The 20,353-nt window shown below is 48.6% G+C and overlaps 1 protein-coding gene across 7 annotated transcripts in view; it reads right to left on the reverse strand.

Moving 5' to 3' along the window:
* Window positions 1-15,935: 15,935 nt before the first annotated feature.
* TMCC1 (transmembrane and coiled-coil domain family 1) overlaps window positions 15,936-20,353 on the reverse strand; it is a 70,422-nt gene continuing 66,004 nt past the window's right edge. For all 7 annotated transcript variants that reach the window (XM_040076115.1, XM_040076109.1, XM_058422192.1 and 4 more), the window contains one exon: window positions 15,936-20,083. In XM_040076115.1, coding sequence (XP_039932049.1) covers window positions 19,769-20,083 — 315 coding nt within the window. In that variant the 3' untranslated portion in view covers window positions 15,936-19,768. The remainder of the gene's footprint in view (window positions 20,084-20,353) is intronic.

A 20,353-nucleotide genomic window follows, 5' to 3' on the forward strand; every position in this document is an offset into this window, starting at 1 on the left:
GCTCTGTCAGAAAAAAATCCCCAGGAACTCTGACTCCTATTGCCTATGCCAAGCATTTGTCTCCACTGATACAATTAAAGACAGTATATTTGTGGTATTGAGGGATTATTTGACAAAGATTTTATTGCTATTGTTGTTGTTAGGAAACAATTTTCTGGTAAGTTGCTTTGAGGGGAATATTTTCCAGAAATGATTTCCCACCCCTATTATCTGTGCTGTTATAAGCTTCAGTGAGTATTTCAGGATAATGCTCCTAATGGAGTAGTAGAGGTTTTCAAATCTCTCATACACAGATCTCACCATTATTTTTTGTTCAGGAAGAGAAAAAGGTCAAAATTAAACCACAAGCCTCTTGCCATAGAGCACCACCCCGTGACAAAATCCTTTGCTCTTTGACTCCTGTGCAGGTTTGAGGATGCCAATCTCTCAGCTGGGGCAGGGGGAGAGAGACTGTGCACACAAGAACTCAAAACTGCTTTAATTATTGATAAATATATGTACACAAGAACACTTTCCCTTTAGGGCAAACATGAGTTACTCATGCAAGTACTCGGGTTATATTGACTCAACACTGTCAAACCCCTGGATTTCATCACTTTAATACAGTGAGTATAAACATTCATTTATTTAGTGGGGGTTATCTGTGAGGTACCCGTAGGGTGCCCTGTGGATTTGGGAAGGACGTCCACCCTTGCAGCCAGAGGTGGCCAGGTTTGCCTTGGCAGCTCTTGGCCCATCACCAGCAGCCCCGGGCAGGGCGGAGCAGAGGTGCTGCTCACCGGGCAGGCATGCAGGACCCCTGGAACCCCGATGCCTGGTGGCAGGGACCCCCAGAGACCTGGGAGAAGAGCAACGTGTTTCATGTCTTTGTGTCTGACACTGAGTGCACTGGGAAGGCCTGATCGGGCAGCACATGCTGGCGTACGGGGCAGCTGCCCCTCCTCTGCCCCACATGGCCCTGCAGAGAAAAGCCTGGGGTCAGTCACCACAGGAGGCACCCTGGCAGAGGAGCTACTGTGGGAGAACCCTGGCAGTGCAGTGGATCAGAAGGTGCTTCTGCTCTGACTCAGGCAGCCCTTTCTCTCATTTCCTTTACTCCCCTGCCCCTCAGTGTGCAATTTGGGTCATTTCTATATGATTGCGGAGCAGGTTGGCAGCTGACCACAAGGTGAATTCTTCACAAACACTTACAGACACATTTTGAATCTCTTTAGCTGCTTGCTTTCCATCTCAAAAACATGTGCTGATGGGAAACGGCCACTGGAGAGCTGTACTGCTTCAGAGCAAGACTCCAGTCCCTGTCTTCTCCCCATCGTGTCAGAGGCTGTGAGCGGTTATCCAGCAGAAGAAGGTAGCAGGTAGGAGAAAGTGGAGTGGTCCCCTTGGGTCTCCAGTGTCCCAGCCCAGAGATGGTCAGAACAAGCCTGTCCCCAAAGCAGCATTTCTGAACAAAGAGCCGTTCATCAGGGAAACACAAGGCAAGATGAGGAGGAGCTGAGAAATGCTTGGACGCTGAGAAATCGTTGCCTGAACTAGAGTGGTTCCCTGATCACCACACTTACCAGATTCTCTCCAGCCACACCTGTTACCCTGCCCTGATGCTGTCAGTTGTTAGTCTCCCAAATCATCAGGCTGGATACATCAGGCTGGATACATCGGCAAGTGCTCACTCAGGCACTTCAGAGCGCTCAGAAATAACAGTGAGCTTGGAAATAGACTGATTAGCAATCCTCAGTGTTTTTTTGGATGAGCACGGACCGAGACCCCATTTTATTGTTATTAATCTGTATTGCAGGCACTGGTCATGGATGAGACCACACTGTCATTACTGTTTTTACTAATGATTTAGCACACTGGGAGTCTGCTAGGTGCTTAGCAGGAAGACTAAGGCAAGGTCACTTCCCCAGTGTCCTTTATTCTAAACACATGCTCCGGTGTGGTCCCAGGCTCTGCTGCAGACAGCTGTAACAGGAACTGCAGGGGCACAGCACACTCTGCTGCCACCACGCTGCTGGCCTCCAGCCTTGTCTGAGCAAGGGTGAGAGGGATTTATGGGGACCTCAGCCACTTTCGGAATAAAACCAGCCTTTTTTTTTTCCTTGAGCCTCTTTGTTTTCAAAGATGAGCCTTTCCCAGTGTAATATAGAGCCTTGCTGTCCTCAGAATGTGTAATGCAGTCATAACCTTGTCTGCTGCATGCAGCCAGCTGACGTGTTCACCATGAGGGATTTGCCTCTTGAGAGGAGCTGTGCAGACAGAGATTGTGAGCACAAAAAGGTTTCTTTCTGGGTTAATGACAGATTCAGTGATGGTGAAAGTTCACACACACAATAATGCCAAGACTTTCTGGACTGGGAGGTTTATCACAAGGCAATAAAGATGTGTCTTTGGTAGCCTGTGCTGAGTTTGACCTGGGCCCTGTGGTGCACCGAAGCTCTTTCACCACATGGGCCCTCACTGGATGAAAGAGCAGCACATTTCGCAGTTTTCTCCAGACCTCCTTGGTGACCTGTTGCTTTTATTTTCCTTAGAGGGTTAGAGAGGACTCAGCACTTACTTATCCCAGCTTCACACTGGTCAGGGCTGGAGATGTGGCTCATGAGTTCAAATGCAGCTCCAGTTCCGATCTCTGGGGAGCTCAGCCTGTGCTGAGGTGGTGGCCAGGTGCAGCGCAGGCCCTTCCACCCCGGTTACACTGGCAGTCTCTCGTCCATACCCGTCTCTTATCAACATGGGCATCACAGGCAGGCACAGGTGCAGGTGTGCCTGGCAGAGTAGGGCCCTGGCTCCAGCCAGCACCATCCTTAGAGCATTTCTGTGGGTAGAAATGGTTTTCACATCTTTTTTCCTGGGCTGGCTGAGCAGGGGCTCATTAAGTCCCCCAGAGCCGTGGGGCACTGCCCACAGCATTATGGCAAAATGGGAGCCATCCGTGTCCCATCCATGCCAGGCCCTGCGTGTCCTGACTGCCTGCCAGCCACGTAGGATGCTGGACTTGGCTCCCAGCAAAGGAAACTAATTCAACATAAAGCAGAGCATCCCCTCATGGGATTCCCAGCAGGGGCCAGGCTGATTGCTCAAAACAAAGCTTGGCTGCCTTGGAAGGAAGCCTGACTCCTACCCCAGGGTTCAAACAGGGGAGCCCCAGCTGACCCATACAGCAAAGCCCTGCAACAACAACCAGCAAGGCTGATCCTACCAGCTTTGTTCAAACATCCTCCACCAAAGCCTGGAGGAAGTTTTCCTTATGAAGTCAGGCAGGATCGTGCTGCATGCTCTGCACTATGCTAACTTCCCCATGAGCAGTTGCTCAATACGTGTTTAAGCAGACAGGCCACCACTACTCGTTAACCAAAACAAATGGGAAAAGGGGAAAGCTTACAACACAATTGCTTTCAATTAGAGGATATATCTATTGCCAAAATATGTCAGTGGGATTTGACAGACTACATTTTTAACTGTGTACTACTTAAGAACAGGCTGCACTAAAATGCAGGCTAAACTAAACAGGAATTTAATCCCCTTCCCTTCCTTCCCACAGCATAATCATTAGGCTGTAAATATATTATTACAGCCCATAGTACCCTTGTTAATTCAAACCAATTTGGCTTACCTCAGTGGCTTCAATGTTATTCTCTCCCATGTTCACTGAGCTTATTGACCCTTCGGTGTCGATGCTTGTTTTGTGCTTTGAAATGAAAGGGTTAAAGGTGGTTAATTGTAAATTTATTGTTTGTTTTGTTATGGCTTAATAAAATCCTAGACATTTTTGTTAACATTTCATGTTGCTTTAGAAGATATATCATGTTGCACTGAGCAGCATGTATGTGTTGAATGCAGACAGTATGATCTCGTTCTCAATGTTTCCCTGGTGACTCCAACAGTTTTAAAGGCTTCTACATTGCTCAGGTAGTGGAAATACATTAATTAATCTTAGAGATAAGTCAAAAGTCACACAAAACCACATACGTATAAAAACGACCTGTGCGCACGTACACGTTTAAAATGTCGGCAAGCCTCATGCTGGGCTTGATTGTGTTCTGAATTTTGTAGCACAGAAGGAGAGTTCTCACACAGTTCCAGTTCAGCTTGCAAAGATACTGTCCCTGCACAATCCACATGTTTCTGTGCACAGATATGTATTTGTGTTTGAATTCATCACAAATTCAAGAATGTAAAATTCGTGATGTTAACAGCATGCTGATGGAAACAGTCACGTGAATCCTTTTACACTTGAAACCAGTTTTTTGTCCAGATAACCAGTGGAATGGGCACCCAAAATATTTTACCCACTAGTGAATGCAACCCTGAAACTGAGCAGATGTAGTGGTAAAGCAGGGAAAGATGGAACAACCTCAGCTGATATGCTTGAGGAGAGTGGAAAAGGCAATCAAATGACCTAAGTAGTAAAAATTACCTTTCAACACTATGCTTTAAAGTATAAACACCATGCAGTTAGAATCTGGGGTACTTTCATCACTTGAATTCCAGCTCAGCTGTTCCATCTTTCTATCTAAGAGGTAGTGTTTGTGCTATTTCACATCTATGTATCACATTGTACACAGCTATGCAATGTGTTTCAGGAGTCGTGGGTGTCCCTGGTGTCCCTTTTCTCAGCCTACTCTGCTCCACAAGGGCTAGAAGGACTCATACAAATCACTCTGCAATCTTACTGAGCTCCATGCAAGTGACACTGCTTACACAGGGTGCAGAGTGATATCTGCAGCGAATTAAATGACCCATTAGCCCTGCAAAGGCTAGGCATCAGCAGCAACCCTTTGCTTCATGATACATGTCTGGGAAGCGATGATGAGTTCTAGTAAGCAACAAGGACTGACGAACTGCAGGTGCTGCACTGCAGGTGACAGCCTGGGTGCTGAGCGCTGCCTCTCGAGCTGAGGTGTGGATCGGCAGGATTAGTTCACCCAAGGCTGGAAGGAGGCAAATCCTGTCACACACCATCAGGTCAGATTTGGGCTCTGACGGCTTTTATCTCCTCTGAGACACAAGCCTGGGATTCCCACCTCCTGCAATCACCAGCATAACCTCCAGCCAGGGCAGGACTTGGGTCATTCTCCCTCCCACTCAGTGCGGTCAGCCCCCCCCAGCCCAGGGCTGTTTAACTCCTCCCTGGCAAATGCCAGCCAGGGACCACGACCAAGAATCTGACAGAGGTCACAATGGGAAAACATGCATTTCACTAGGTGTCTTTAGGAGGTGCCATGAAATATGGGACCTTTCTCCCCCGTACAGCAGGTCCTTTCAGGCCAGGCAGCTAAATATCCAAGATTTGTTCACACACAGAGAGCCAATGGCATACAGGAATTAGCTGAAAGGCTTGGCTTAGTTCCTGGAGAAGAGGTATGAGCAGCACCAAAGCCATTACAGCCAGCAGTCATTAGCTTCTCCCCTGCAACCCATGCAGAGGTGCCCAAGACGGACAGACGGACAGAGCCATCTGAGATTTCTATAGCCTGGAATATGGCCTCCTAATCTTCTCATCTCCTTTTTGGTGCTCTCTGTCCTCTGGCACAGAGAACAGCTTGTTATGAAAGGACAGGCTTCCTTAACCTACTTAATGGCACTTTTCACCTTCAGAGTCCTCACATGCACTGGGTTTATCTTTTGATCAATGTTCCTCTTCTAAGTGGTGCCTTTTAAGCCCAGGTTTAAAAAAAAACCGGCAAAACTTACTTCTGGTTTCAATCAAATCTGTCAATCCATCACCTTGTTCATCGTAGCCTTGCTTAGCAGTATTTAGACTTCTTTGTGCAGCTCTCACGAAGCAGTCTGGGGGCCAGTCTCCAGGACCCTGGCACACATGAAGAGGCGTCCTAGCTCAAATGGCCCCACTGATTTTATCAAGCGCTTTGCTAAGCAGTTCTGTAGCCACCACTGGCAGGGACACAGAGCGTGGGCCATGGCAAACTGCATCTTTGTTCTAGCTTGTTCTTGGGACTCAAAAACGATGTGCACATGGTTCCCAAAGACTCTGACTGTTCTGGGGCTCTCAGTCAGATGCCCATATGGGTCAGGCACCAATTCTGCTTTACAAAACTCAGCTAAACATTAATGCCAGTAAATGTACCTCTGCTCCAGCTCTGGCACTATCAACAAACCTGTTCTCCTTTTGTTATTTTTATGGTAGAAAGGGGTGGGGTTGTTTAAAAATAGGAAGAGCCTGTTTAAAAGTGGGAAGAGCCAGGTCCTTTATTTCAGAAGAATATTACACTCCAGCTCCAGAATGACCAGTAAGAAACTGGTAGCCAACACTTCTGTTCGTGTGTTGGATCTCATGCTTAATCAGCTTCAGATCTATTGGCCTGATCCCATGCAAGAGATGGGCAACAACAGCATGTAAACATTTGTCAGTTTCTGTGTACCACTTTGCTTGTCGCATGAAACTTTGCGTCTGTTTCACCCTAAGACCTAAACAGACCAGCTCCTGGCTGAAGGTTTTTTGTTCCAGAATTGGAAAAAAAAAAAAAAAAAAAAAAAAAAAAAAAAAAAAAAAAAGACCAATGTCTACTTCCTCCCTAAGGGGCCAACTCTTCCTTCCTTTCGTGTGTGCATCCTCCATACGGTCTTTGGAGGAAAGGGGAAGGGAAGCATCAGAGAAACCAACAGAAGAGGGAACGGATTGAGGAGATACAGAGAAACCGAGGAAGCTGGTCCCAGCACAGCTTCGGGCAGCAGTACATCTGCACGGCCCGTGGTAAAGGCAGGTGAGCACAGCAGCCTGCGCGGAGCAGAGCAGAGCAGAGCAGCTGCAGCGCCCGGCAGCGCGCTGCGTGTGCCGCGCCGCTGCGGGAGCCGCCCCTCGCTGCATTTCAGCCTCCCCGATCTCGCTGCCAATGGGTGGGCTCTGCTTGCTCAAACAGCAGGTGCTGCGAGTGGTGGGGGAGCCAGAATCTGGAAGAAGCGAAAGTCTTTATGGCAGCCCCAGCAGCTCATTCTCACGTATGCTGTTTACCAGGATTGCAGCTTGCTGCTGCGAGGAGCTGCTTGTTGCAAGGCCAGATGAACAGTTTGCTAGGCAGAGCTGAGGGACTGGCTGGCCGGACGACCAGGACGAGGTGGATTTCGTTTCTCAGCCCTGATGTTGCCAGGTGCCCGCAGAGCCGCAATCCAGGCTGCACAGTGGCCGCATAGGTCCCTGGCTCTGGGCACACCCGGGGAGGAGAGGCAGCCTGCTGAGGGGAGCAGGGGGAAAAGGCATTTGGATTGTACCTTTGCACTCACTGCCCCTCTCTGCTGTCTCTCAAGATGTTTAATGATACCACTCTATTGAAGAAAACAAGCTATGCCTTAATTTCAGGAGATCTTATTTTGAGCCTTAAGCTAAAACAGACAACCAAATTCTTTTTTTGATTTGAGGAAGGAAGAGACCGGGGCATTCGTTTTCCAGCATCACAATGTGGGACCATTTCCACCTAGGAAAAACAAATCTCTGTCTCCTTATCTTTTCCTTTGCTGCAGATTCATTGACTAGTGATTTCTTACCAGCTGTAACATTCATCTGCACACTTAAAAACCATCCTTGTAAAAGTCTACGTCCCCGCAGTGAGTAATTCTTTTGGTGGGCGAATAATTTGTCTCCACGGAGGGGATTATGCTTGGTTTATGCTTTTGCTGCTTAGGATAGCATGCAGTGGTAATCTACATGTTTTGTATAATCCTGTACTTTACCTAAGTGTTGAGGGAACTCAGTCAGGACTGGGTAATTTCATTTTTATTGTCCTTAACAGCAACTGAATAAGTAAAAAAAAAAATCTGAATCTTTGATTTTTCTCAAGATCAAACCCCCCCCCCCCCCCCCAAAAAAAAAAAAAAGGATGCAGGGGACAATGGGATGGCCAGGATGGGAAATTTCCATGGCAGATTTTCAGGTGCTTCCTAAAATGTTTTCCATTATGTGTCCCTAGAGGTCCAGTATTTGTGTAATTATCTGAAGAAACGGGTCTTGACTTTTCTTTCCTTCTTCGGTTTCCTTCATCTAATGGCTTCTTGTGCAAAATGTGCAACCCACATTTTTCTTCACAGAACACAAGAAACAGCATCTCTTGTTTTCACACTTCAGAGAAAAGACAAAAGAGACCTTTTGGCAAAATGTCAGATTGTGTGACTGATAACACCCCATATCATTACAGACTTTGACTTGTGGCCACCTTAGACGCCGAAGTGAAAACAAAACATACATTTTATATTGGCCACTTCTCTCCATCCTATTAAATTAGGACTAGTCATTATCTGGTGGAGACGGAAAAAAATTTCCATCAAGAATCTAGGCGGGGCTGGGTGGAGGGGGGGGGCGGGGGGTGAGAATAGGGGGGTAGGATCTGACATTCCCTCTCCTCCCTCCCCCAGTTTTCCAGCATTTTCCCTCCAGAGATGCTGGTGTGAAACCAGCTCACATGACAAATTAAAGTGATTCATAACCCAGCTACAGTCCCTGCTGACAAGCCCCATTGCAGAGCAATCATGCAGATTTTATGCACCCAGAGCCCAGGGAAGGGCCTGGGTCATGCCACACACTACACTTCAGAGCAGTCTGACACAACTTGGCTGAATTCATCCACTGCACGTGAAGGCCAAATGGCTGTCACTTGACAGCAGTTAATAATGTGGTTTTAGAAGGGATATTTTCTGCGCTGAATTACATTTTCAAGACACCACCCTGCCTTTTCAGCCCTTACCTCTTTGTCTGGATTGTTGGGGGTTTTTTTGGTGGTTTTTTTTTTTTTTTTTTTTTGGCTCTCCTGTCAGTCTTTAAACACACAAACAGGGATTACACAGATGAGCCTGCAGTGTGGTTCATTCTGGCAGTGGCTTATCAGTCACTGTTAATTAACTTGGGGATCCATAAACTGGACAATTTAGTTGTGATTCTCTTGTCACCACAATAAAGTTAGAAGCAGCTCGGGGCCCATTTCAGAGGTGCAACTGCAGCCCCAGGTAGACCCCATGGCAAGTGGAGGATGGCAGTGGAGCAGAACAGCAAATCCCTCCCCACACCGAGCACGGGGGAGCAGCGCTGGTGGTCCCCACAGTGGCAGAGCCCTCTCTGGCCCAGGGTCCATCCAGGGGATCTCCTCAGGAACAAAAGCAGCCAGGTCCATTAACCACATGCTGCTGAGTGATGGAGACCTTGCTGTCCCACATGGTGACCAGCAGCCACGAGAGCCACAGGACAGAAAGTGCTGTGTTCCCCTTAGGGAATGATTGTGGAAAGACTGAGGCCTGGCCCAGATCTGCTAGTTCAAGTTTTTCCAACAGAGTACTGTTGCTTCTACTCAGACCACAGGAAGGGTCTTAAATGGCGGGAACACCTTGTCTGGACCTCAATCAGCCATGTCATGCTGACTCTGTGATGGTTGCTCTGGGAAGATCCCTCAGAAAGAGATATTTAGAGATGTTTCCGCTGATGCCTCTGATGAGGGAGAAAAGTTGCAACAAAAATGCAAAGCAGGAAAATGAAGGATTTCAAAATAATGATGTAGGCTGATTTCAGCGCTGAAGTAGACGGAAGGAATGGAGCTGGGAGCCGCTCCCATCAGATGGAAATAAATTGGACTGTTTCCCAGACAGATTGGCCCCAGCTGGGAAAGAGAAAGAAGGCAAAGAGGGAAGATGGCTCAAGTAGGAAAACAGAAGCTCTGATATACTGGGCATTTTCAAGAAACTCTGAATAAATATATTATCAAATCAACAGCATTAGATTCAGCTGGCAGTATCCTGGGAGCCAAGACACAAAGCTGGTCAAAGCTGATAGTAATTCAAGGTGGAAAAACAACCAGGCTTTGTGTTTGGTGGGGTTTTGTTGTTGTCGTTTTTTGTTTGTTTGTTTTTTGGTGGGCTTTTTTTTTTTTTTTTCTTAGGCAGTGCCATCAGAGACCCTGTCATTTCACCTCCCCATGCCTGGCTGGAGGAGGGCTGGACTCCCAGGAACCCTGAGTATTAATTAACACATTCTTAGCCAGAGCTCCAAGCACATGTTAGAAACTTACTTGGTGAAAATCTTCAGCCTTTCACAGAACACCTGCTGAAAGTGCAGGGGTGAGTTGTCACGACCTGTATTTTGTGACAACTACCTGCACGGTCAGAAAAACAAACCAAACCTGGGCAAGAGCCCACAAGCTGAAAGTCAACAATAAACAAAACAAACCCAATCACGGATTAGTGTTGGCTCGCTGCTCCTCAGGAGGCCGTGGGGGGAACAGTGGTTAGGGGAGCACGAGCAAGTCCTGAACCTCAGCCTGTGTCAGTGACCTGACAAATTACTGAGACTGCTTGAGCTGAGGAAACTGAGCAATGTCCAGCAGTCCCTGCTTTGCCAGCCTCCAGGATGGGAGCGCAGAGAAGGACATCCTTCAGCATTCCCAATGGCACAGTGGTGGGAAAGGAAGCGAGTTGGCTGGAGCAGGCTAGCAGCAGCTCCCTGCATTTCCCAGATCACAATAGCGCCCTGTCTCCACTGCCCTTGCTCTGCAGCCTCCCCAGTTTCAGATGGGGCCACACCTTGCCCCCAGTAATTGATGACATAGGTAACACCTGGAAAAACGTGCAGCTCTTGTCAGCTCCTCAGAGGGGGACTTGGCACAAGGATGATGGACATTTTGCTCGTAGAGAACATCTGCCAGCTGAACCTCCGCAGGTTTACCCTGCCCTAGGGGCAGAGGCAGCTTGTCCTTGCCAGCCCTGTTGCTCTACCATGTGCCGGCTGAGCTGGCCTGTCTGCCACTTCCAGCCCCCAGCACTCTGCTGTGCTGCCACTGCAGGGGTCCCTCCTTCCCAGCCTGTGTCAGGAAACGGGGAATTTATCAATGTAGCCACTGTTCCTATGCTCTCTCTGTCCTGTTCTCAAAGAACCTCAAAACCTCATATGATTTTTCAATTTCTTTCTGTCTTAGGGTAGCTACCCTGCATCCAAGAAAAAGTTCCTTTGTCTGTGAGCTCTGTAGATGGGGACACCACTTCAGTAGAGCAGGGCTGAGGTTGGTCCTTGGGTAACCTTGATCAGCATGGTTTCCCCTTTGTTTCTGGGACAAGCCAGCAAACAGGACAGCACATTGTCTGGAAGCCAGAGGAGACACCAAGGCTCTAGAGCCAGAACTGCCAGCAAAGACACCACGATGGGAATGGGAACAGGAGAGACAGGAGCAGAAGATCAAGCCTGAGTGCCCAGCAGAGCTGCAGTGGATGAAGCAGGGAGGAGCTTGCCAGCAAATCTTTGTAGACTCCAGCCCGAGGAGAGGAGAGGGAGAGGGAGAGGTCCAGATCAGACAAATGACTGATTTTCTCTGCAGTCACAGACCCGGCCATGCTTAACAACAGAAGCAGAGCATTCAGCCTTATGTGACTGCTGGTTTGAGAGCTATCAAGCATGTCCCACGAACAATTACCCCTCGGAATGGCTCCTTCCAGAGCAGGGAGAAACGAGGCATTGCGGAGCTGCAGCCTGTGTCTGTGTATTCCCTTTCCACACACGGAGAACGGAGCCGAGTGTAGGCCTGGCTGCTCTGTGCAGGGTCGGGAGAGGGACTGCAAAGCCTGAGCAGGGAGAGCCTCTTCCTCATCTGAGTCTACACACTACAGGACTGGATCCGAGCAGTAATAATCACTGCGTTACTGCTGCAGTGATGCTGAACCATGGGAGAGAGGTGTCCTGCCCAACAGAACCAGCTCAGGGACATTGATGCGCTTCTGCAACTGCTGCCCGTGGCCCGGCGATGGAGAGTTTGCATGGCAGGGCTGTTCGTACGTCCGGGATGCCCCGGAGCGCGGGGCAGCTTCGGAGAGGTGTTTGTATGACCGAGCAGGTCCGGGTCTCCACGTCCCCTCCCGCTGCCCAACGCTGCTCCGGGATGCAGCAGCACTTACCGAGCAGCCAGCGGCAGAGCTGGGGGTGCTCCGGCAGTGCCTGCAAGCGGACGGGCTGAGCTGTGCCAGCTTCCCCGCTCCCGGCGCCCGTTCCCAGGCCTCTGCGGACCTTCCCGCCGCTGCCAGGTGCAGCGCAGCGCCGCAGGGAGCGGGGGAGCGGGTGTCAGAGCTCAGCGGACAGCCAGACAGCGGACAGCCAGTGGACAGCCAGAGAGCGGACAGCCAGCCAGCGGACAGCCAGTGGACAGCCAGAGAGCGGACAGCCAGACAGCGGACAGCCAGAGAGTGGACAGCCAGCGGACAGCCAGCGGACAGCCAGCAGACAGCCAGTGGACAGCCAGCGGACAGCCAGCGGACAGCCGTACAGCGGACAGCCAGCGGACAGCCAGCCAGCGGACAGCCGGACAACGGACAGCCAGCGGACAGCCGGACATCGGACAGCCAGCGGACAGCCAGCGGACGGCCGGACAGCGGACAGCCAGCGGACAGCCGGACAGAGGACAGCCAGCGGACAGCCAGCGGACAGCCGGACAGCGGACAGCCAGCGGACAGCCGGACAGAGGACAGCCAGCGGACAGCCGGACAGCGGACAGACAGCGGACAGCCGGACAGCGGACAGCCAGCGGACAGCCGGACAGCGGACAGCCAGCGGACAGCCGGACAGAGGACAGCCAGCGGACAGCCGGACAGCGGACAGACAGCGGACAGCCGGACAGCCGGGCCCGGAGCGCTGCCCCGGTCTGGCCGCCAGGAGTCGCATGAGACCGCGGGCGGAGCGCACATGCAGTGTAGGGCGCGGCCGCCAGGCGGCGCCAGAGCGGAGGGGTCGCGAGCCCCCTCAGGGCGCGGCGGGACCCCCGCGGGTCACTCGGATCGGAGCCGTCGGAGCCTCTCCGCTAACTCCGAGATCAAAAGGGTTCCCATCAGCCGGTCCAGATCCCATCCCTGTAACTTCGCAGCAGAAGCACCCCAGTGCCGTGCAGGCTGTCCCGCTCCCTCCCGGCCGCCCCCAGTCCCTGCCCCGGCGAAGAACACGGGTCTCCCCCTCAGTTCAAAGGGGCCGGTTTTGTCTGCATCCACCAGCAGGCCGGGAGCTGCCCCCGCCTGAACTGCGGGAGCCGCCGGCCCAGGCACCCCCTGGCCCGGGTCTGTGCACTCGGGCTAGCGAAGACTCGGCCCTGCCTGGGGCAGTCTGTCCGCTCCCAGCAACAATCGGCCTTTTCCAACTGGGAAAGCAACGGATGGGACAGATGGAATGCCAGCTGATACCTACCTGCCGGTCTCTTTCCAAAGGTGAAGGGAAATGCCGATGTGCCCAATGGAGGTGGAGACCTGATCTGAAATAAGCGAACGATCTTTCAAAGAAACATTTTTGGAGGAACATAGCCCACGTTCCTGAGCAGTGTGGGACAGGGCTATTCTACCTGTGCCAAGGATTGTCACTGCTTCAAGATGTTTGAGACAGCATTCAGGAGGGTCGAGGGATGTTGCTTCCTCGAAGATGTTTTCTGTTGAGGAGTGCCCCATCAGCAAAATGTCACCTGCTCCTCATACAATCCTTGTTCTCTTCTCAGGATCCTTTGCCCAGGTAAGCAGGATGTCAATTTATAAAATACTCCGCTTAGTTCTCAGGGTGTGCCTGAGATAAGGATGAGCCATGCTTTCTGGTCACAGCTCCTTCCCAGAGCAAACCAAGCAGCTGCCTCCCCCTCAGTCCGCTCATCTGTGTCAGCACCATCCCCTTCAGGGACAGAAGAGCTGAGGAGGAGCGGGAGCTGGCTTGGCCCCGAGCTCCTGTTCACCCTCAGGGACTGGTGAAGCATGTCAGTGATGTGCAGATGTGTCAGCAGTGCCAGAATCAGGTGGAATTGAGGAGCTGACTGACCAGATAGAGCAATGTGGTATCACACTCGTCTGCTTCCCTATCCTGGTCAGACAGGCTCTCAGGGGTCCTCCTCCCTCCAGGTCACAACAAGGTTAGGCCTAAAAGTGGTTTTCAAACAATGAATTGGAGCCAGAGGTGTCCGTGGGCTATCACAATAGAGGTCTGATAGGTGATCCCAATCTGAGAATGCTGTTTCGTGTGTAGTGGAGGAACTTTTGAATGCCTCCAGATGTCTTGGTTGCAAGGCAAGGAGAGTATCAGCTGAAAGCAGGCAGGGCTGCAAGGATGAGGAGGGCTAAAACCACACTGCATCTTCCCATCCTGCTCAGGCCTTTCTCCTCAGGAAATATTACTTATTTCCCCCACACCCCACACCCCCCCCCCCCCCGCCCTTGGCCAGGGTTGGCACAAGGCTGGTACAAAGGCAGAGAACACATGAGGTGACTCTTACTCCTAATTTCAGAGGGGATCTGGCTAGAGTACAAGCCACTCAGCAGAGCTGGTTTGCCCTGGGATGTTCTATTTCATGCTAACTCAGGCAGCAAAGAAACCTGTTCCCATTTTTACCTCCAGTCAGTGAGGAAGGATCCACCGAGGCTGATGAACCACTTACCAACACTTAAACACCAGTGGATTTGGTGTTTAAGGAACAACTTGAAGACAGGTATTTTGTGGTAGGGAGCTGGCTGGCTGCAAAAATTTCCACTATTAGCACATCACAGTAGTGTTATTTGGCCTGGGAGAATACTCCAGTGAGAAACAGCCAATTCCTCTAGTCCACTGCTGCAACCCAGCATGGCTGCACCCTTGTCATATCCCTGTTTGTTCCCCAGGACTTGGGTGGAGCTGTCAATCCACTTCCCACAGACTAACCAAAAAGCTGAGTAACACCACCTAATCCCCTAAATTATCAGATTAAATCTGTTGACATGGGAATAGAGGGCCAGTGCTTTCACCTTTGGTCATCATGCCCCCCTGCTGGTCCTAAGCCACAGCCAGCAACTCTCAGGTGACCACCCCAAAAGAATGCAGAACCATTTACCAGCACAACCACGTCCTATTCTGAGCCAAACAGCTCTAGTAAAAGCAGCACCATGCACTTGCTTCATCCATGAACAGCTGGAATTTGCATTCTGGTTGTGAGATTACAGGGGGAAAAATCCTGCAAACAGCTGCTTTTGCTTTTTGATCTCTTGCTGGTTTTACAGTACTTGCATCTCTGTGAAAACAGAAAGAAGGACTTGGTACCTTTCTCCTTAACATGTTGTTTCCATTCCATTCTTGGTTCTTTGTTCCTGATACCACATGACCAAAAACCAAGAGGAACAATTATCTTCCCTACACCAGTGAGGAATCTGCTCACTTCCAGTTTGTACAAATAATAAAGGATTCAGAAATTCTTCTATGAAACATGGTAGCCAAAATACCTCTGTTTAGAGTGGTGGCTCAACCAACATTCTGCAGTCTCTTGCCCCTGTTCAGGGAAAGGGAGCTTTCTGCTAAGGAGTGCTGTCCTGCCAGCTGCAGCCTTCCTCATCCACACTGAGCCAGGCCCGGAACTGCTCTATCAAAGCTCCCTGAGACACATGGGTGATGCTGCAATTGCACCTGCCTCTAAATATGCAACTCACACAGAGTGGGCCCTGAAATCCCTTAAGGACTAAGTCCACAGAAGCGAGGGCCCTTCTCATCTGGGACAAGGGAGGTCACAGACCAGAGGTGAGAAAATACAGGACCAACTTCTGGTCTTTCCAAGACAGACGCTTCTCGGTAAATCATCTCACCTGACTGCAGCTACCTGCAAACCAAGTCAGAGTGTGGCAGGGAGGCAGGCAGACACATTGTGATGCATGGACCCTTGTGTGCCTGCAGGGACCCTACCCGAGGCTGTCCCAGGCGCAAGGAGGATGGAAGGGATCAATGAGGACGAATGCAATGCTGCTGCTCCCTTCCTCTACCTGCAGAGACCAGACGCTGACACCAGTTTATTCTCATTGTGCCCTAGTGGTGTGTGGCTGAGTGTAGGATAAAGTCTGACAACCAGAGCTGTGGAAGACGTGCTCACATTTTGAGCTCACAGGGCTCAGCGGTTTTGACACACGCCTCTTCTCCTCCATGACCTTCCCCCCCCTGCTCCTACCCCTTTGGAAAGATCCAAACTAGACTGGTATTAATAGCTGAGGTCTTTATTTAAAGTTTTTTTATATACAATAAAAGTGCCACAGATAAATCTGTGACAATCAGACAAGACAAATGTAAATCTCTCTCAACAATTAGCAGCTTAAGATCTATAAACTACAGTGTTACGTTCACAAGTGTCATTTCTGTACTTTTCAACCCGTGCAAGTGAGTTTATTTTTTACACTTTGAAAACACACTTACAGCTAAGTCAATTGCCTACGACTATACCACCTGGCATACACAACACAGACACACAGGGTTTGTAACTGTTTAGCCACTTTCAGAATTCACTTAAAAGCCAGCAAAACTACCCCATCTTGAACCCTTTGTAGCTTGTCTTCTTCTGTTATAATGCCTTTTCTTTAATTAAAATATCCATATTTTCAAAGCTGACAGACAGTGGTTTTCCTGTCCCAATGAAACACACGTAAGTCAACAGCTCATCTGATCCCATCTAAGCACGCATGGGATTTGAACAAACCAACAGAGTAACTGCTGGGAGCATGCGGAGTATCATTGAACCAAACTAATGCGGCTGAGAGAAAAAAAGAACTTTATAAAATTTTTAGAAGTATTTTTTTTCCTTAAATCAAGGTTTTCTTCTTTATATTGAAGGAAATAGGGGAAATGGATAAACTTCACTTGAACCCTCAAATGTTAACAAGGAGGTGCTGCTCTTGGAACTTACACAGTCCATTATATTTTTCCCTTTTTATGTGCCAAGGCAGTATGTGCTAAACATATCTAAGCAATTTCTGAATCACTTCAACTCCGAATATGAAATGTTTTGGGAAACATTCTGCAACTCAGAGATGGTCACTAGAAAGTTTTTATCTACAAAGGAATCTATTAAAGGTACTCACACACGCACTCACATCCACAGTGGAAACTGTCCTCTACGCGTCATACAGAAACACTCCATCAGGAAAGCAAACACAACCATGTACAAGGAAAGGGAGCTTTAAAGCTAGAATCACATTTCCAACAACATCATCATTAAGCTATCAGAAATCACCACAGACTTTCAAACTGAAGAGGGAGGAAAACCCCAAAACGTTCTGCTAGTGCAAAAGGCAAAACACATGGCAGTTGTGTTAGGATATGAGAAGTGGATACAGCATCATACACGACTACTGCAGACAACTTTCTGGAATGGAAGAAACTGTTGAGAGAGAAAGAGACAGACACTTTGTCCAGACCCATATGTATTATGGCCTTTACCAAAGAGTTCCAAGATGTCAGTTTCTATTAAGCCGGCACCTTCTGGCAAGCTAGCAAACAGTATTTACTAAATATGACAGAGTTGAGACAATAGATGAAATTAGGATATAAAGAAGAAGGACAAACACTTCCTTAAATACTACAGACACTGAGTGTCCAGAGCCACTGGCTTTTAACTCCTTCCTGATTTGACCACACAAAAACCTACCTTAAGCAATTCTAGCGTGAACAAGACTGAAAAAAAGAGGCTTAAAGGCCAGGTTTCAGAAAAAAAGGCAACAAAGCATTTCAGTTATGTGCCAAATCAGTTCTTACTGTTATTCATGCATTTATTTCTGACAAAACCTGCATAATGGGAAACTGATAGTTAGCCAAGGAATGTGAGTCACTAGAGAAGAGCCTCACTGGAGCCAGGAGCAAGGAAGGGAATGGCCATGCACCTCTGCTCTGGCTGTGGCACTGCAGAAAGCACAAGAAGTTTTGGCCTGAGTCAGCTGCAAATGGCAATCTGTATTTTAATCAGGACAGGGACAGATTAGTGCACATGGTGAAAGAGGTGTACTGGGATCCCTTTGGGAAGGGCACCTGAGTTTGCTGTGACTATGGAAGAAAAGAACCCTTGGAAGAAGAAAAGATGGTTGGACAGTGGAGGGCTTGCCTTTGCTGGCAATCAGAAAACACTCAAAGGTATTAACCCTGTTTGAGGGAATTTCTCAGAACCCAGAATCTGCATCATAGCACAATACCCATGTATGTGTGTATATATACATTGTACATGTCTCATACATGCCTGTGTATGATTTCAACCGGTTTAGGACACTTGGGCAACATCTGATTCCTAGAGGGAAGTTGATCCTGGAAGGAAGGAAAACAGTAAGACCTAACTAAACACCACAAATGGTTTTGACAGAATCCTGGAGGTTTTTTTTTAGATTTCATGAAGACAAAAGATGAATCTTGGCACTGTTATGGTGAAAGGGACAGCAGTTAAAAAACAGCACAGAATGAATGCAGATTACTTGGACTTGAGGGCTGCCTGCCTGCACCAACAGGTCACCAGCAATGGCACATTGTGAGAACTTGAGGTTACATTAGATGCTGACATTTCCTTCAGTGATTTGCAAAGGTGTCTGCACCAAGTGCTGGCCCCTGTGGCTGAAAAAGAGGATGGCACACCACAGACACAGACACAGACACACAATTTTACTAGAGCCTGACAGGAGGAAAACTTTGGTTTCACTTTTTAGTTTGTCGTTTTGTTTTGTTTTTTTTAATTAGAACTATTTTTGAGATAATCATTCTGTTAACTGGACTGTTGAATCAGTATTTTTTCCTCAAAAGAGCCTGTCTTTTCCCTAGGAAGAGATGAACAGAAATTCCTTTCTCTGATCCTGAGGCCCGGAATGAGAGATGACATGCAAACAAAAAATATAAACATACTATCCTTCACATGTGGAAAAAGAAAAAAAGCCCTGCATGACAAAAAGGTGTGGAGGAGATGGATGTTTTCCATGATGCTGCATCTTTACGCTCAGGGGGACAGACAAACGGCATATGGACAGTGCTGCATTCGACAGGCTGACACCAGAAATTACTCTCTGCCCTCCTCAGAACTGCTTCAGGACAAGACAGCTTACAATTATTCACGCATTTCTTCATTTAAAAACATCACTTCTTTATTTGAAAGAAAAAAAAGTAATGACCCTCCCAAACCCTTCCAAAAAAACCCCCAATAATAATAATAATTATAATTATAATAAAAAATCCTATTAGAAACAATAAGGAAGCACTGAGAGTTTGAGTATTACACTCTTCAAGTATGCTGTTCGGATTTTTTTTTAAATCTGTGAATATACATATATTAAAAAAAACCTTAAAAGTGCGACCAAGGGCTTCTGCTTAAAGATAAGTATTCAATGACTACTTCAAAATACTGTAGCACGACTGTGCAGTTACTGTGTATGGCGTGAGGCTTCCACTCCATACACTCAGCCAAGTTAGCCAGCCTTACAGGAAGTTACTGAAGTCAGGTTAGCACAAAGGGTGAACCCAGATGCTGAGCTGGGAGAGGGATCCACACGTTGCTGTTTTTCTCTTGTTAAGGAAAGAAACCACTCAACGCATACACTTGGACATGGAATGTGAGCAGGCTTCACAGTAAAAGTTTAGTGTTACAGGTTTGCTGTGGTACCATCATTCAAGGCTGTGCAATAGATTGAGCTTTGCTCATCTTAAGCTAACCACGTTCTCTTCTTCCTGACAGGTTTAGTACAGTAGTTCAAGCCACAATTTAAACTGCCCATTGGTATGCTCCAAATTTCTGTATTTTATTCTTTTGTACACTTTAAAGAATCTTAAGATTTGCATCCAAAGAGAACCATGCTACATAAAAATTATCCAGGATTCTTGCCAAAAGAGTTCTTGAATAAAATCTAAAAAATACTATTGCAATGCATCTTGCAGAGAAAAAACGTTATTCTAAATGTAAACAAATTCACTCGGACACTTTAAAACTTCAGCAGAGTAGTTGCTGACTAATCTTTGCCACGCTTGCTCACCAAGAGCGCCAGGAGGGAGTGGCGCAACCCATTCCTGCCACCATCATCTTGGGGGAGACAAGAATCGTTCCAAGTAGCCGGTGATGGAATCCCAGTGCTTCCACAAAAAGGCAATGAAAACCACTATAAATAAAGTGCTGAACGTCCTATTGCGAGTCTTCATCAGGGGCACGACGCAGTTGGCCACAGTGGAGACGAAGACAAGGAGGACAGCCATAACAGCCAGCAAGATGTTGATGAACTTCCCCAGAAGGTTCCTGGCCGTGGCATTCTCCAGCCCCTCCAACTGCACGACTTGCTGCTGCTGCTGCTGCAGCTCCATCTTGGAGATGCGCGTCTGGCACGCTTCCAGTGCCTCCTGTAGGCAAGAGCACATACTGGGTCATTCAAGTTCACAGCTGTTACCTCACCAAGCCAGGACCACCATCCCCACACCTCACACTGCTCATTCACCGATCTCCTGCCCTGCCCTGGGAGCAGAGGAAGCAGTGCCATTTCCCACATCCAAGGTGAGAAGCCCCTTGCCGATTGGGCACTGCAGCCTGCAATACACCAGGGCACCTCATCCACACCCAGAATGTTTGACATGGAGATGCCAGGCTGGGAAACGCCACTGCTTCTGCCCACA

The sequence above is a fragment of the Hirundo rustica genome, chromosome 12, assembly GCF_015227805.2.
Source record: "Hirundo rustica isolate bHirRus1 chromosome 12, bHirRus1.pri.v3, whole genome shotgun sequence".
In the NCBI taxonomy this organism is placed as follows: Eukaryota; Metazoa; Chordata; class Aves; order Passeriformes; family Hirundinidae; genus Hirundo; species Hirundo rustica.